At 44.2% G+C, this 18,118-nt stretch overlaps 1 protein-coding gene across 3 annotated transcripts in view; it reads right to left on the reverse strand.

Moving 5' to 3' along the window:
• LOC143301637 (oxysterol-binding protein-related protein 8-like) overlaps positions 1-18,118 on the reverse strand; it is a 132,633-nt gene that overhangs the window by 77,779 nt on the left and 36,736 nt on the right. For 2 of the 3 annotated variants that reach the window (XM_076616064.1, XM_076616062.1), the window contains exon 3: positions 890-945. In XM_076616064.1, the coding sequence (XP_076472179.1) occupies positions 890-945 (56 nt within the window). Of the gene's footprint in view, positions 1-889; positions 946-5,922; positions 6,673-18,118 lie in introns of those variants that run through there. The other variant, XM_076616061.1, reaches the window with a different exon arrangement.

The raw sequence follows: 18,118 nt of genomic DNA on the forward strand, positions 1-18,118 counted from the left end.
TTTCTTCTTTTTTTGCAAGGACAACTCATGCAGCACTGTTCTGTATTTTCTGCAGTCTATCAAGAAAGGAAGATGGTCAACCTGCTAGAGTAGAACTGCAGTAATCTTGTCTGGACAGGACAAAAGAGGAAACCAAATGAGAAGGGTTATTGGGGAAAAACTTAACAACTCTTCTATCCACAAGGGTGAATGATAAGTACCAGGGGAAAGCTTTTTTTCTTTTTTTTTTTTTTTTTAACTGTCCTACTCACTCCCTTAGGGCAGGGGGCCTTGTGGTTTACAGGGGACAGCTTTTGAACTCTTCTTCCCACATGGAAGGATGGTTACCAAGGGAGTGGGGTGGGGGTGGGGGGTGTGAGAGTGCAGGGGGCTCAGGGGGGTATAGAATAGAGAGAGGGTGGGGTGTAATTCTTCAAACCACAATGATGATGAGTGACTGGAGGGGTAGAGGATGAGGCTGGGGGATAGGGGGGAGGCAGGTTTTGAACTCTCCTGCTCACAGTCGTGACTGGGAAACAGTACAGTTTTTTTTGTTTTGTTTTGTTTTTTTAACTGTTTTACGAAGAGTCCTGGATGGGTAACATGGTAAATTCTGAACTCTCCCAAACTATGAAGTGCATGGGCAATACAAAGACAACACCTTTTAAAGTCTCCTATCCACAGGGTACATGGGTAATATCAACTGGACAGCTATTGTCTGTACTTAACTCTTCTAACACTAACATCATTAAAGCTGTTGGAATGAAAGTGACACCCATGGGTGCACACTGACGCATGTGTATGCACACGCACACACATGCATACACACATGTGTACACACTCATACACACACACACACACACACACACACACAGAGAGAGAGAGAGAGAGAGAGAGAGGAACTACTCACAGGGAAACTGCTTGGTGAGATCTGACCATGTTTCATGCTGCTGTCTGCAGCAGATCCTGCAAACCAAAAAACAAAACATTACAGAAACAGCACCACCATCTATACAATGCAACACATACCCCACAGGAATGCAGAAGAGAAAGGTGAGAGGAAGAGATGGAGAGAGACAGAAACAGAGACAAAGTTTCAGTTTCAAGGAAGTGTCAAAGCATGCAGACTCATCAACATAAACTACGCTACATCTGCTGTTGAAAAAAAAAAGGACAAAAAACAAACACACAAAAACAAGAAGCAGATTCCTGACCTTTGGATGAACCCAACAACCAAACATACTGACAAGGCCTTGACAGCCTACCCTAGCCTTGTGTAAAGCATAAACATAAAATGGTATCAAATGATTGGGCAAGAGAGAGAGAGAGACAGAGACTGAGAGAGAAATCTGACCGACAGACAGACACAGACAGAGAGACACGGTAACTGCAACCAACATTCATCATTCAGACTTACATGTTCATTGGCAATCCTTCTAATGCAGGCAAACAATGATAAAATGAGAATAGTGCAGTGAGCTGGAAAGAAAGTACGGAGGACTCCACACCACTCTGTTTTGACACATTCGACTGATGAACCCAAATTATTTGGACAATGCAACATCCTTTGTTTTGACACCAAGGTTGGGCAAAATGCATCTCTCATTCTCTCATTTGTATTTGGCACTCATTTCCTGTGAAAAAAGAGAGAGAGAGAGAGAGAGAGAGAGACAGAGAGAGCAGGAAACACAATGAACCATCACTTTTGAAGTACCAAAATACACACAGATATATATATATATATATATATATATATAAGATTATTGGAAAATACTGAAGGAAAGAAAAGTCAAGTCCAGAAGCACATTACAGGTAGTTTTACAGTATGTGCATGTGTGTGTGCACGTGCACGTGCATGCATGTATGAGTGATACAATACCCATGTCTGTGTGTGCATGCATGCATGTGTGTGTACATTCCTTCTTATGTGTATGCGCGTGTAAAGGTAATGAATGTTACAATTTAAAGAGAGAATGAGACACAGGGAAAATGAATTAGATTTAAAAAAAAAATTAAATAATAAAAAAAAGACCAAAAAATGAGTGACAGCAAAAGAAAGAGCCAAATGACAGGCAACAAAATGAATGAATGAGGCAGATAACCATTATGAGAGAGAGAGAGAGAGAGAGAGAGAGAGGAGACAGAGAGAGACAGAGACAGAGAGCATCATTATTAATGTATTAATGTTTGCAGCACAGCTGACCACACAGGGTAAAGTCAGCACTGAAGGGAGAGACAGAGGCACAGTAAAACTAAGAGTCTGCAAGAGACAATGCACACAAGCACAAAAGAGGGCAATCAGAGTAGGAACAGTCATGAAAAAACAAAGGTCATGGGGTTGTGTGGGGGTGGGGGGGGGGGAGAGGTGAGGGAATTTTATACTTGTTTCAGCTACTGATAGCTGAATGACAGGCAACACACAAACACATAGGACACACTCTCTACTCATAGCTGAATGGCTGGCAACACAAACACACAGGACATACTCTCTCCACACACACACACTCCCTCTCTCTCATGCACACAGAATGACTAACAGAGAGGAAGATGCTGTGTACAGGACTGCACATTGCAATGGAGTGGCGGGAAAGACAGGGCCACAGATAGGACTAGCTGTCAGGAAATGTGAACCAGAGACCACACTCTCCCGGACATGTGGTCACTGTGGGTTCAGTACAGTTCAGTTGCTCAACAAGGTGGCGTCAATGCGTTCAGACAAATCCATAATGAAATGCATGCGGCTGCTTTCAAAGACAGGCATATACTGAAGGTTAATTAAATGCAAACCCACACAAATGTATGACTTTTTCAACTCGACTATACTCCATTTCTCATGTGCAATTCTCTCTCTCTCTCTCTCTCTCACACACACACACACACCACACACACAGTGCTCGCATGCATGCACACACTATGATCCAAACCTACTTGTAACATGCCTGGGTAATTATCAATATCATTTGAGGCTAGCTGAGCTGTGATCTTATTTGTTGCAAACTGGAAATAAACGCTGGCAACGTGTTCCAGTAGTGAGACACTGCTACAGTGACAATCACAGTCAACATGAGTTGATTCTGATAAGGTTATTTAATCACTGCTTCAGTCGACCGTGCGTGTGCACATCTATAACCCCTATGAGGACAACACAAGATTTTATAAAGTAGCCGTCACGATTTCACGAGCGGACACGCTGCGCTACAAATAAGCCTCCTCTGACCATCATCTTACCTAAAGCCTCTCCATCTCCTCTCTACACCCCTCACTACCCCCCATTACCCCCCACGGACTCGTGCGTCCACCAGAGCCAGTCTTGTTCGGGAACCCGCCAAAGCTACACATCCGATTTCTGACGTCATAATCCAATCGACGTCATCGGCGGCACTTTGTTGTCGGTATCCCACCTCCCGAGGCAAAAGCAGTTGTGGCCTACATGAGGTTTTTCTGATCAGATTCCCTCCGCATTTCGTCCGAACAGCGTTTAGCGACGGAAGTAGATCTAATTTATTGGCTGCTCACGTGGAAAAAAGCTTTGTACAGGGATAGGTATTGCCCCCAGCAAAGGTCGAGTTTAGCGTAAAATCTTTTAAGATCGATTTACTGGTAAGTCACTAAAATAGGGTCATCAGCTGACTTTATTTCAACAGTACAGGACTCAGATTCAACTTCAGCCGATTCTGTAAAAGAATACAAAGATGCGGATCAAAGAAATCAAACGTTATAAAAAAAAATAATAATAATATAATAAAATAAATATCTGTGTGTGTGTGTGTGTGTTTCTTGTTACTCTCACACATACACCTCACATCATAGAAAAATTGCGTGCACTGCGCTTTCTTGCCCACCGTTCATGAAATCGCAGCCCTACTATTTGCAATATCGTGCAGCATTGTGTGTGTGTGTGTGTGTGTGTGTGTGTGTAAAAAATCTAAGTTTCTCAAAAAAGCAAACACAATTTCATAACTTCTCCGTCCAAACGTTTCCATCCTTTATTTCCGTAACCACATCAGAATCAGCGTCCTTAAACCAGTTACGAAAATGGGCAGTCAGGGGGCAAAGAGATGCAGTGAAGCTCCCTTCAATGACCCCCTTCCTCCGGCTCCCCTTCCTTTCTCGGCTTCTGTCAAGGAGTTTTCTGAGAGATCGAGCAAACAAATCCCAAATCAATTATCATGTCTGTGTTGTTGTGTTTGCTGTTTTTTCACTGAAAGCTCGGACAAATATTGGACCCACACTTGTTGACGTAGAAGAGAGCATGGGGAAGGATTTTTTCACCCTGCACGTGAAGTTTCCGATCCTTAGTTAATATGTGATTAGGTTTGTAATGTCCATACAAGACATAGATCGAATCAAATATGCATATATGACCAGTGTTCCCATAAATGACCAGAATGCCCAATCACTTGCTAACTTGTCTATTGCTGTTGTGTATTCTCCACGTTTTATCACCCTTGTTCAACCATTAATGCTTGACTGGATTTACACAGGTTTTGTTAACATGTTGTTTGTTCTTCTTTCTTTATAAGTAGTTGAGGGACTTGCTGATAATCATCTATAATACCATAAAAGAAGGAAGTTTCCTGCTGTTGTGGTTTTGGTTTTGTTTTCACCGCTCAGATTGTCCGTTCTGACGCTGCGATGAATTCAGGAAGCAGGAGTCAACTGGAGCAAACCCTTCTTTGAGAGCATGAAGGAGCCTCGGACAGTCCAAAAATGACATTCTTTTGTATCAAATCAAATGTTTACCAAGACGTTCAGCATTATTCTTCGAGCCTGAAATCACTTTTAGTTCAAAGTAGCCTGCCACCACCACTGTTCCTGGTATAAGAAAGCTGTTCCACGCACTGAAACCCCAAACAAAAAATATGTATGGCCTTGACAACATTTTTGCTGTTGACCTACAACCGCTAACTTGCATGATTCTGTCGACGTCTCCAAGGGGACACATGCATCAGTCGCATACTGACAGGCAAACCCGTGGTAACTACCGACAACCCCTGACTTCAGTTCCCTCCCTTTAAATCTTGAACTATATAATCTGGTGTCATATCAGAACCAAACTACATCACCACTTCAAGTATGGTTGCTCCATAGGAAACCAATTTTCCACCACTACCATTGATACACGTACAATCTCAGGTCTCCGATTCGCTGATAAGTGATGGACTGGCAGGCAGTGAGGAAGAACTGGCAAAACTGGTAAACCGCTTGGGCGAAACATGAACCAAATACGGAATGGATGTCAGTGCCGAGGAGACAAAACTCGTGACAAACAGCAAAGACCCAATCAAGACCAAGATCAAAGTCAGCAGCCAACAACTGGAAACAGTGAAGCAGTAAAGTACCTTGGTGCCATCATCAGTGAAGTAGGGTCCAAGACCGAAATATTGGCATGAGCTGCACAGATCGCAACAGCACTGGCAAGACTGAAGCCCATATGGAAAGACAAGAACGTCGGTCTCAGAACAAAGCTGAAGCTACAACATGCACAGGTTCTTTCTGTTTTCTTGAATACATGCGAGTCCTGGACTCTTATAGCAGGGCTTCAGAGAAGGATTCAAGCAACGGAAATGAGATGCTTCAGTTGACTCTTTGGCATCTCATACAAAGACCATGCAATAAATGAAGTAGTAAGAAAAACCGTCAGATAGCACACTGGTCGGTATGAAGACAAACTGCCCACAGTGACAGCGACGAACCATTAATTCAGATTAAGAAATGAATATGGTGAGCTTTTTTCCCCACAAATTGACCAGCCACGGCATCGATCACTCGCCCATTCCCTGTCTAGCTTTGCTGCTTCTTCAAGACGACACCAGATGCCTGAATGACAGCAACAAGCAAATCAGATCCAAAAGCAGCCTTTGATTGAGACCACAAAGGAATGTTAATCTCTCGAAAAGAAAGTAAATTAAGAGAGAAGGGTACAGGGCAGACGAGTCTTACCTGAGGAGACGTTTCTGGACTTTCGTTTTTCCCGGTAACTGTCCAGCTTGTCCTGCAGGGAGAAGGCCCTCAGCAGCTTTAGGCGCCGGGAGCCCAGCGGGGGCGACTGGCTGTGACTGGTCCTCTGACGGGTGCTCATGCTTCGCCCCACGCGTTTGGACTGGGGAGACCCCCTGCTCTCCGCCACGTCCGTCTCTCTTCCCTGGCACTGAACCCTGTTGTGGTCCGGTGTCCTCAGTAGGTGTGGGTGGCTTCCATACACTGCCTCGTCCTTGTGTCGGCTTCCCAAGCGCCTGGCCATTTCAGCAGAAGTTAAGGGAAAGTCACTGCTGTTCATGGTCTTCGCTCCCGGTGCTCTCTGCTGCTGGATCGGCTGCCCGGTCTGCACATTGTCGGGTCTCGTCCACTGCTTCCTTGTCACAACGGCAATCTCTTCACGTAACTGTTATCACCACTGTTTACTGCTGACGTCACGGCACAGTCATGTTTTGCTTCTCATTCGATCGTTGTATAAATATGTAAATACACTTCGAACAAATGTGTGTTTTGATCCGTGAGCTGCAAAACGTTCCAGGACTAAATCATCTGTGTTTAGCACTTTCGTTCACCTTTGCAGTACATCAGTCCAGTCAACGGCAGAATTTTCAAAATCCACGAAAAAGAGGGTGAAATCCACTACAGAACATTGTGTCGCCTGGACAGGAAAACCGACGGTCATGTGTACTGATGTACTTGTTCTGCTAGCAATGATGTCTTCCATGTATCGCTTTGAGTCTGAGGATTTTACAATCACACAAAACACACAGAACATCAAAAAACAGTACGGAAAAGCATACACATGCGCGCGTGCACAGAGAAAGAGAGAGAGAGAGGTGGTGGGAAGAGAGGGAGAGGGTGAGAGCATGAGGTGTGTGTGGGGGGGGGACGAGAAGAGGGGGGAGAGAAACAAATACTGAGAGACCATGGAAGTTTTAAGGTCTAAAAACAACGAACATGATCACACACACACACACACACACACAAAGAATCTGAACACAACGGAGCTGTGCGTATATACATTTAGAGTTGTGGTCCAAGTGATAGTCGATGCTCGCCTCGGGTGATCTGGTAATTCCGTTAGAATATTACAGCAGAGGAAAGGGACACACACACACACACACACACACACACACACTCACTCACTCACTCATGCACATACACACATGCGCACTTGCTTGCTTAAAATCAATAGTTCGAATTCCGGTCGACCCAAATGAAAAATTGGCATTCTCGTTAATTTTTATCTGCTTTCCGTAATGTATAAAATAAGTCTCTCTTATCCCTTGTGTCCGAGGGTGGTTATCCCTGTCGGTAGCATCAGCTGAAATACGTGTCGAGGTTAAATCCGAAATTTGACCAACCACCACCCAGAGATGACTCACAGATGCATGAGCATTGAAAAGGCTGACTTAAGCAGAGCACTCGTATTCTGCCCCTCAGTCAACTCCCCGCAAAGTAAAGAGGCGTGTATGCAGAGCTCTACATGCATTGTGTTCTCAACCCTCTGATGAACTACCAAGTCCAGTCACGGCGAAGCTGTGTTAAGTATGTCCACCATGGACTGTACGGGAAAAGCCCTCAGCGATGATATTAACGTGAGTCGAATCATTCACGTCTCCCTGTCTGTTGGGTGTCTTATTATCTCCCCACACGCGCGGCATTGGATAGAGCCTGTGACGAAATGAATGGCACGAATCAGGGTACACTTGGAACAGTCCATCCCCCTTCTTTTTCACTGATCACGTTTTCATTCTTGGGGACGAAACAGTCGTTCATATGCGAATGTCAGTCGTTTAGCACAGGCATTGATAGATTGCCTTGGATCAAACTGTCGCGAGCAGTTTTACCTCGCGCGCGTCTGCGTAATTATGTATGTGTATGTAGTCTTCCCACTTTGAGTTATATTACAATACACTTCACTGCAACATTTTGAATGGATACACCAGACTAGCAACACAGGTAGTGATCCTCGTGTTTGAATGCTTTAGGAAGACATGACGGTTACTTCGTGTGTGCGTGCGTGCGTGCGTTCGTGCGTGCGCGTGTGTGTATGTGTGGCGTTGTTGCTGCTGCTGCTGTTGTTACTTATTTTGTTGCTGTTGCTGCTGTTGTTACAATTGATCCACCCTCTTCTCAATCCTCCAGCTCCCCTCTGTGAACGCCAAAACGTATCATGCACTATCATGCGTATCTGCGCTATCACAATAGTGCTCGTGACAAGCTTTCACATTCCGGCAGTGCTGGGGAACACTGCCGCGCTTAAAGCACACACAATACAATCCCACTGTGGACACAAGTACGACATACACAATAAATTTCGAGCGGACATACACATTGTTTTCCGTCTGAAAACTTTGTGCAACTTTCCAGTGACACGACGGAGGAGATCGATGACAGAAAGTCCGACAAAGCTGGCAATAGTGGCAATGGAAATTGCCATTCTATCCCTCATTCGCTTCACCCGTGCCTCCTGTTCCATATTCCCCTTACTCTTCCATCACACATGTACAGACAGAGAGACAGCGTTCCATTCCTGTTCCCAATCTTTACTCCTCCTCCCTCTCCCCTCTCACAAACATTCATACCACGTTCAACCTACCCACTCTCTCTGTGTCTGTCCTCTCTCTCTCATGCACACACACACACACACACACACACACACACACACACACACACACACACTGAGAGAGAGAGAGAGAGAGAGAGAGAGAGAGTAGTAGATGTTTCTTTCATACACATACACACGACCCATCAATACGTGGCTGTAACCGAGGAAAACAGTTGGCCACTGAAACTGTTTCAGCTGTGCTGGCGATTCTCTGTGATCAACATCGATTTTTCATGTTCTGATTCAACCCCCCTGGAATGCGCTAAATTAATCTTTCGCCCTCGTCTGCCTTCAGCTTAGTTCTGCTTCCCAAGAGGGGGGGGGGGGGGGGGGGGGAGTCCGCCACTAGATTGACTCACTGTTCAAACTTGGTGATAGATCGTCTAATACTTCAACACCCCCACCCCACCCCCCACTCCCTCCAACCCCAGCCAACTCGGGATCGATGTGTGCTGTATGGCCCGAGCCGGACAGAATGTTACTCCACGTACATAATGGCCGAAAGGGCAGCCCTACTCAGTATGGAAGGAAGTCAATGGAAGAGACTTTCCTGTTGATGGTGCTGTCGGGTTTCTTTGACTCCCGGTCGCGGCTTTAGGAGCCGGGCATTTTTCCATTCCACGAAGGGGAAAAATATAAGCACCCAAAGCTCGCTCATTCGCTCTCTGTCTCTCAAACTCACGCCAAACCTGTTCCAACAATTTCCATTTTTTGGTGGTGGTGGGGGAAGGGGGGGGGGGGAGAGAGAGAGAGAGAGTATGGATCCCCAGCTCAGAAACTTCCCGACATACGTAGAGTTTAACGATCTATTGGTTGTGTTGTTCGTGGGGCCGGGTTCTGGACGTCTGTCTGAGTGTGCGTGTTTGGGGGGGGGGGGGAGGGGGGAGGGGACTGGGGCGGTCACAACCGTGCATTTACTGTAGGTCTATAATGACCAATTCAATTACATGAAGGGAAGGCCTCTTTCACCGAATCGGGTCTGCATAAAGCCATTGTTCTCCGGTAGACAATTTTGTTGAGCATACACAAATTATCTGACCCCCCCCCCCCCCCTTCCCCCACCCCCGAATGCAGGACGCTTGAAGGAAACTGACCAGCACCAACTCTTTCAAATATCCAGCGGTTTACCTGCTCTCTTTTGGGTTCAGTTATCAAATCGGGACATGGAATAATTTTTATTCTTAAATTCATACAAACAGCAAGACAGAAGCAAGACCAGCGCATGTCAGACCCGCGTTTTATCCTTCTGGCCCAGGCCATTAACTGGTGCAAGAGTTTGCATGACAGCCCATGCGGTGAGGGATATTCTATATTTGGGGGGCGTGTTGTGGGGAGGCGGATTAGTAGAAATGCAGCTCCGGACACACACGCACAGACCATCCATCCTTCACCCTGGTCTGTGTGGTGGCCAAGGAGGTCGAAGAGTTACTGAGGGCCGTGACAGACCAGGCCGCCTCTTTCGCGTCCTCATTCTCTTCCTGGCTATAAAGAGGTTCGGGCGGAAATTTGCTGCGACACTCACCAATCTTTGTTTATTGCCGTCCCGAAGACGCATTCTGCGACCAAGCGGAGTCGGGGTTTGCACGAAACGCTCCAGTTACACCTTCTTTTCACATAATTTTTCTTCGGCCCCCCTCCCTTTTTTTTTCGGTGCTCATATATATAAACTTCTTCATTCAACTAAATCGATCAACTCAATTAATCGATCAACTCTGTGTGTGTGTTCTTTTGAAATCACCCTTTTTGTTTACATGGTGCACTCTTTTTGTTTACATGGTACACCCTTTTTGTTTACATGGTACATGTAAAAGAAGTGTTTCACGTGTCAATGCTCCCGGGGGCACAAGAAATAAACTTTTTGCCTTTGCTTTGCCTTGCATCCCATCTCTCTCTCTCTCTCTCTCTCTCTCTCTCTCTCTCTCTCATGTACGTGTTTAATTAAATCAACTCCAGCCCTGCTTTCAGTCTTCTTTTTTTTCTCTCTTTCCTCCACGGTGCTGATGATGTCATCATCTCATCACCCTGGTTAAATAGAAATTTCGTTCTGAATCTTTGCTCGAGGCAGCACATCACGCATGTTTCCAGCACTGTCACCGAAGGCGTTAGTAACGCTGGAGTGGACGCCATCTCATAGGGTAGGTATGGGTAATTGCGAACAGCGTGTAATTGCGAACGATTCGTATACCTCCCCACTTCGGTTCGTTCTTAACGGTTGCATTTCACAATTTAACGCCTGCTTTGACCTTTTTCCAATACCTTAATGAATATCCATTTCATAGAACTAGTCAAACGTTAGCTATTTCTGGCTATTTCCGCGCTATTTTTTTCTCTTCGCGCACCACTGCCAACCATGGTTACATACGTACTCTCAAATTTCTAAAATGAAAGGAAGCAAGTTGTAGGACTTGAACTCTGACACAGTTTAAAATAGTTAATTTGACCGGATATGTTGAATGCGCAATACCAGTGCTGGGAGAATTTAAGAAAGCATATTGGTGACAGATCAGAACGTCAGTTTAGATAGGAAACTGCAAAATTGTGTCGTTCGCAGTTAGACTATAGGATATTTTGACGTGAGCCTATTTGCGAACAATGCTGCACAGTTAACTGAGCACTCTCTAAAGGGTGTGTTTGTGTGCGATGTGGGATGTGTGTGTTTAAATGTCTGTCTGTGTGTTTGTGTGCATGTGTGATCAAAACTAACAATACAACAGGCTGGTGCGATGTTCCAATAATATGTTATGTCTAATGAGTTAAAGACCTGCTCCTGTTTTAATTGTCTACATGTTCCAAAAGCCATCGCTCGCAATTAGACTTGTCCGTTCGCATTTACCCTCAGGCACCCATGCTATTTCAAACTTCGACAAAACGTTGAAAAGAATGAGCAGACGAACTTTTCCTGGTGCAACCAGTCGGAGAAAGCCTACAAAAACAAAAGAACTATGTTTGACTACAGCACAACATATTATTTTACAGTACACACGTTGAGCTGGTCGCTTCAACTGGATCGTTCGCAATTACCCATACCCACCCTACTTTCTATTTTGAATTCTTATTGCGATTATTTTCATTACGCGATATATGCTCAGTGTGGAGATGGGAGAGTTCACGTCTTTTGTTTCATTTGGTTTTTGTTTCCTTGTGTTTTTGTTGTTTGCTTTTTTCTTGTTTTGTTTTGCTTCAGCATTATGTAAACAGAGTTAAAAACAAGCACACCATCACAATGCATTATGCTATCCAGTCTGGGAATATAATACTATTTTTCATGCTCATCTACAGCTATCCTTATTCATACACGAGTACAGTATTCAGACAATCAGCATCTTATACGCAATAACACATGGACGATGAAACTTGACACACCGATATACATATATGCATACGCAGACATACGCCCACATACACACGCAGGGAAACACACACACACACACACGGGGCACACACACAGACACACACACGCATCATGGTGAAAAATGGAAGGCCCCGTTCACGAAGATTCACACTGAACATAATCTTGTCACACACAACCCATCAGACCGGCGTGGAGACTGGACAGACACGGAACTTCTTCTTTATCTTTTCCCCAACCACACCTCTCTCTCTCTCCCTCTCTCTCTCTTCCCTTTCCTCCCCCCCCCCCCCCCCCATCTCTCTCTCTCTCTCCCCCCCCCTCCCCCTGTCTGTCTTCCCTATCCCCTTCCCTCTCTTTCTTCCTCTTCTCCTTTCTTTTCTTAAGGGCTTCGTGTGAACTCCTGGACCGAAGAGAAAAAAATTATCAATTGTTCCACTGGTTATCTCATTACTCCTGTTGGATAAAACAGACGCCGTTTCCTTTCCCCCCCCCCCCCCCCCCCCCCCCACACCTCTCTCTCTCTCTCTCCCCCCCCCCCTTTTTCTTCTCCCTGCTTGTGAACTCCAGGGCTGAGTGGAAAAAAAGCAAGATTCAATTGGTTATCTCATTACCCTTGTTAAATAAAACAGATATCCTTCCCTCCTCCCTCCCTGTGTGTGTGTGTGTGTGTGTGTGTGTGTGTGTCAGAGAGAGAGAGAGAGAGTGTGTGTGTGTGTGTTATGTTATATTCTGAATTACGCTGATGTCGTCATGTATAATTTCTATTTCACGTTGCTTTCATACTTTTGTTGCATGACATCATGTTTCGTGATGAAAAGTGATTAGTTGTTCACCCCCGATCGAATGGGACTTTCGTCTCGAGCTGGTTAATTTCAATACCTCTCTAAACTGGTTAATTCAAATACTCTCTCTCCCTCTCTTTCTCTATACCCCCCAGCACCCCCGTCCCTAACTACCACTGTCATCATTGTCACAGGATCACCAACGAAGCAGGAATATAACAGACCAAGGCCAGAACCGTTCTAAACGTTTCAAGATGATGATCGAGCACCCCGGCACAGACACATAGACACACAAAGTAGTGTTCGTCTGGAGGGCAAGGGGCAGCAAAACAAGGAGAGAAAGAGATACAGAGAAAGAGAGACAGAGAAAGGGGGAGGGGAAAAGGTTGCCTGTTCTTATCTTGTGTACTTGTGGGCTTGCCAGACCGATGAGGCTATAAATCCTCATCCCAAAACTGATTAGTCAAGGAAATTTCATCCTGACTAAAACAGTGTATCTACTTTTCAGTGTGTGTGTGTGTGTGTGTGTGTGTGTGTGTGTGTGTGTGTGTGTGTATCTGTCCGTCTGTATGTCTGTTCAACAAAACCGCACCAAAGCGAACCAAAACACAAACAAGAGAGACAAGGCCTTCAAGACTCACTTGTGATACACTTGAAAAAAAAAAAAATTCTTATCGTTAAAATGTGTACTGTATTTGTTATTATAAAGTTTCGGGATATAAAAAAAATAATAATAAATAAAAAATAAAATAAAAAGTCCTAACCAGATTCGAACTCCGCGTGTTCGGGTGAGAAGAAACTCTTACCCATTACACTATCGTGGCTCCTTAACTGTCGTTCTACAATTTAATATTTGAACATATTTTTTTTAAAGGGCGATAAATCTATTGCGGTATTCGCAGTGAGAACGCTGTTTAAATCATATTATTCTGGTGTATCTTGGGCATTCAAAAAATCTTTAAGGTCAATAAAATAAAATAAAAATGTAAAAAAAATTCTTTTTATGTCCGCGGTAAAGGAGACGTGGCTATCGCCGCAATCACACTGCAACACTTAGCCGTTTTCTCTGGATCTATATAGATGTACAAGTTTAGTTACACCCGCCGGGAATGTAGTTCGACACAGTCGATTCAATTTCTCTTTTATGTTCATTCTAGTTTTATAGTTTTAAAGTTGATATGAAAATTGAGTATTTTGTGAAACAAATAACATGTAGAGCCAAGTACCAGTACTTCTAAACGTCGTATGAAGTGAAAAGGACTTCATTTTGAGAAAAGTCAAGACTGGAAATTTTTTCGTTTCATCAATTCAAGGGTATTAACTCGCATGGTTTACAATTTTTAACTGTGAATTCCGACTGATTCTGTGGATATTTTTATGGCAGTTTGGGGCATAATCCAAAGCGTTCGCAAATCTTTCTCTGAATAAATATTTAACGGTCTCCTTCTCCAACTTTCCATCACATGTTATCGTGTATTGTCCATTGAATATAGGATTGAACGGGCAGGTCAACAACTTGAAACAAAATGGCGTCGTTCGCGTTCGCAAAGAATATGAGCACGCGCTTTGAATGTGTATAAATATGTGTATGCAAATGATTTTTGCCTATGACCTTCAGGGCTCAGCCAATAGATCTATAACGTCCACTCGTTGTATTGATTTTTAGTATTTTTCGAAAAAGACCACTTGGGCGAATGAACATAGTGAAAGCCCTGTACACTGAGAGTAAAACACACAAGCTTTTTATGTATTGAGTATAATTTCAAAATCTAATGTTCAAGATGAGAAAGATCAGTTTAAAGCAAATTAAGTCCCCTAGCATTAATTACAGATTAATTTCCCTTTTTTTACTATCAGCACCAAAACGTTTGCAAAATAAATAAAACTTCCATGCTTAGCAAAAGAAGTTTCTGTTTGAACAAAAAAAATGATAATAATGACTGCTCTTGTTTCTGTGTCAGAATATCGGATCAAAGTGCCACGTTTAGAGAATAAAAAACCCAAAATAAATATAACAGTAAATGCAGTTTGCATATAATTTGGCTTCTTTTTTTTTTCTTTTTTTTTCGTGCCCATCCCAGAGGTGCAATATTGTTTTAAACAAGATGACTGGAAAGAACTGAATTTTTCCTATTTTTATGCCTAATTTGGTGTCAACTGACAAAGTATTTGCAGAGAAAATGTCAATGTTAAAGTTTACCACGGACGGACACACACACACACACACACACAGAGACAACCAAACACCGGGTTAAAACATAGACTCACTTTGTTTACACAAGTGAGTCAAAAACCCCGCAGATTCCTACACAACACCTTGAACAAAAGCGCACAGTAGGGTCATCGTACCTGTCTCACACACACACACACACACACACACACACACGTACACGCGCACGCGCTATGATCCCTCATAATAGGGATGGTGTAACTGTAAACAAAATGCTGGAAGCTTCTTTACACCATGCCCTCACACACATACACAAACATACGCACACTACAACAAATCAAACAAGCATGAATAAACAAATGACAGAAAACAAATCAAAAAGACAAAAGTAAATAGATGATTGAATCAAAGAATACAACCACGAAAACACCATAGAAATAATACAAATAATTACCACGCAAGATCTTCAACACACACATGAGTGTGCACACACAGGCATCATACACATGCACTCGAACACACAAGCACATGGACATGCACACGCATACTTACATTGCGTCTTCTTCCCTGCTAACACACTGTTGAAGAACAAGCTATCAAATTATTGTTGGCTTACTAAGATTTCGTCATACGCATTGGTTAAGCTAAAACTAATTACATTTGTTTCATTTGAGAGACAGACAGAGAGAAAAAGAGACAGACAGAGACAGACAGACAGAGAGAGAGAGAGAGACGGAGAGATTCTGTTGGGAAGGGTGGGGGGCTGGTGTTAGTGCGTGCGTATGTGCGTGCTCTGAGATTAACGATCGGCGTTGTCAGAGGTACAGGAGAGAGGCTGGCTCCTCGAGTTCCATAAACAGAGCTTGAGAATCCAGACATGATCGTTACAGGGATGAAACGCTGATATCTGTGTGTGTGTGTGTGTGTGTGTGTGTGTGTACTTGTGTGTGTGTGTGTGTGTGTGTGTGTGTGTGTATGTGTGTGTGTGTGTGAGAGAGAGAGAGAGAGAGAGAGAGCGTATGTTTGTGTGTGCGCCTGTTTGTGTGGTTTGGTGTATTTGCGTATGCCCGCGCACGAGCGTGTAGTTTGCTAGACTCAGAGACAAACAGACAAAGAGAGGGAGAGAGACAGACAGTCACAAAAAGAAAGAAACGAAGAGAGGAATGGAAGTGTAAGAGGAAGAGGACGAGGGGGCTGGGGCGTGGGGAGGAGGGGGGTGGGGTGAGACAAGACAGGCAAAAATCTGCAGCACAATGCCTTTTCTTCAAAACAACATCGGAGGTGGAATCGTCAACAGGCATTATGTACAACAAAACCGATCCGAATCAATGATCATGTAATGGGCCTGACCCATTTTCTCGGAACGCAATGCGAATGCGACGATGTTTCGACCCAACTCCACACCAGTCTCATGTCGAAAACATTAATTTTCATGGAAATACCTTGCATGTGTAATAACTTATTTTTAACTCTGGTCGGCATGCGCTGTCTGGCCTCTCTCTTTAACCTTTCTTTCGCCATCCTCCTAACTGTAAGGCGCTGTGCGCGCGCGCGTGCGCTTGTGTGTGCGTGTCACTGTGATAGAGAGAGAGAGAGAGAGAGTGTGTGTGTGTATGTGTGCGAGTGCGCACGTGCGTGTGTCAGAGCGGTGCATGCGAGTAATCATCATCAAAAACTGGTGCACAAAAGCCCAGCACGGACACTGTAACCTGTGCCGTCATAACATATACACCCCGGTCACCATCGATCCTTTGGATCATTGGAAGACACTCAGTGTGGCGCATACTACCGTCACAGCTTCAAAGGGTATTGAAGGATATTGAACACACACACGCTCCTGAGAGGAAGGCAGGGAATGGGAAAGAATGGAACACACACACACACACACACACACACACACACACACTGCATATATATATATATATATATATATATATATATCAGGGGAGAGAGAGAGGGGGTAGGAGAGAGAAAGTATATAATATATATATATATATATATATATATATATATATATATATATATATATATATATATATATAAAGAGGGGAGAGAGACAGAGACACAGAGAGATAGAGAGAGAGAGCTGCAAAACACAGTTCATATTTTTACAATAAAGCTCCTGAATTAAGGGAAATAAGACGAGGCTGTGCTGAAGACGTCAGCCCTTCTGTGTGTATAACTTATCATCCACAGATAACAAAAAAATCGTTAAAAATATTAAACAGCATACAACACACACACACACACACACACACACACACACATATAAGGGCCATGAAGGCAAATAACGCTGCAGAATGAACAGTTAATGCCCATCCCAGCGTATATGTGCATGTGTGGCTTACTGGAGAAAAAGAAAGGAAAATGGACTGGGAAGGCAGAAAAGCAGACAACTGTGATGGAAGGGGGGGGAAAAGGGCAGAAAAAAACGAAAGCAACGGAAAAGAGGAAATTTATAACACATAATTTCCAGAAGGCGGGGAAGCTATTAATACTAAAAGACCCCCGACACCCACAGAGACAGAGAGAGAGAGAGAGAGAGAGAGAGAAGACAGCAACTTATATTTGCCTCTCCAAATGTGAGATACGCACGGTGACATCACACTTTCGATCAATACTGATAAAATAGTCAACAGCATTCCGTACTTTTCAAGAAACACATCTTCAAGTGCCTTCGTTTTAAGGCAGATAATTTTTAAAAGTCTCGCGATCAATACAGGCATGGGTCCAAGTAAGTTCGCAGTTCTCTCGACGTTTGACAGGTAACAAAGTTTCAAACTTTTGGCGCGGTCGATCAACCATGCTCGCCCTCCCAACCCCCTCAACTGCCGCCTCTGAGAAGTTCCCCCTCCTCCGCTCCACTGGCAAGCACGCAAACACACACACACACACACACACACACACACACACACACCAAGAGAGAGAGTGAGACAGAGAGGGGAGAGAAGACACTGACAGAGAAAAAGACAAGAGACAGAAGCGTTATGACGAATACAGCAACATGTTTCAATCGAACTGATCCAAAGAACGCATCGACCTATTAACACCCCCCCCCCCCCCCTACACACACAAACACACACACACCCTGCCTCCCCCCTCCAACGCCCCCACCGCCCCCCCGCCCCCCCCCCCCACCACCCAGCCCCCCAAAATCAATCCCAGCCCACATGTTTATGACTGTGTATCAATCATCAGCACTTAATTACGCTCTATGTAGCTTCTTTGCTGTGTAAACAAATGAA

Source organism: Babylonia areolata, chromosome 27, assembly GCF_041734735.1.
Source record: "Babylonia areolata isolate BAREFJ2019XMU chromosome 27, ASM4173473v1, whole genome shotgun sequence".
In the NCBI taxonomy this organism is placed as follows: domain Eukaryota; kingdom Metazoa; phylum Mollusca; class Gastropoda; order Neogastropoda; family Buccinidae; genus Babylonia; species Babylonia areolata.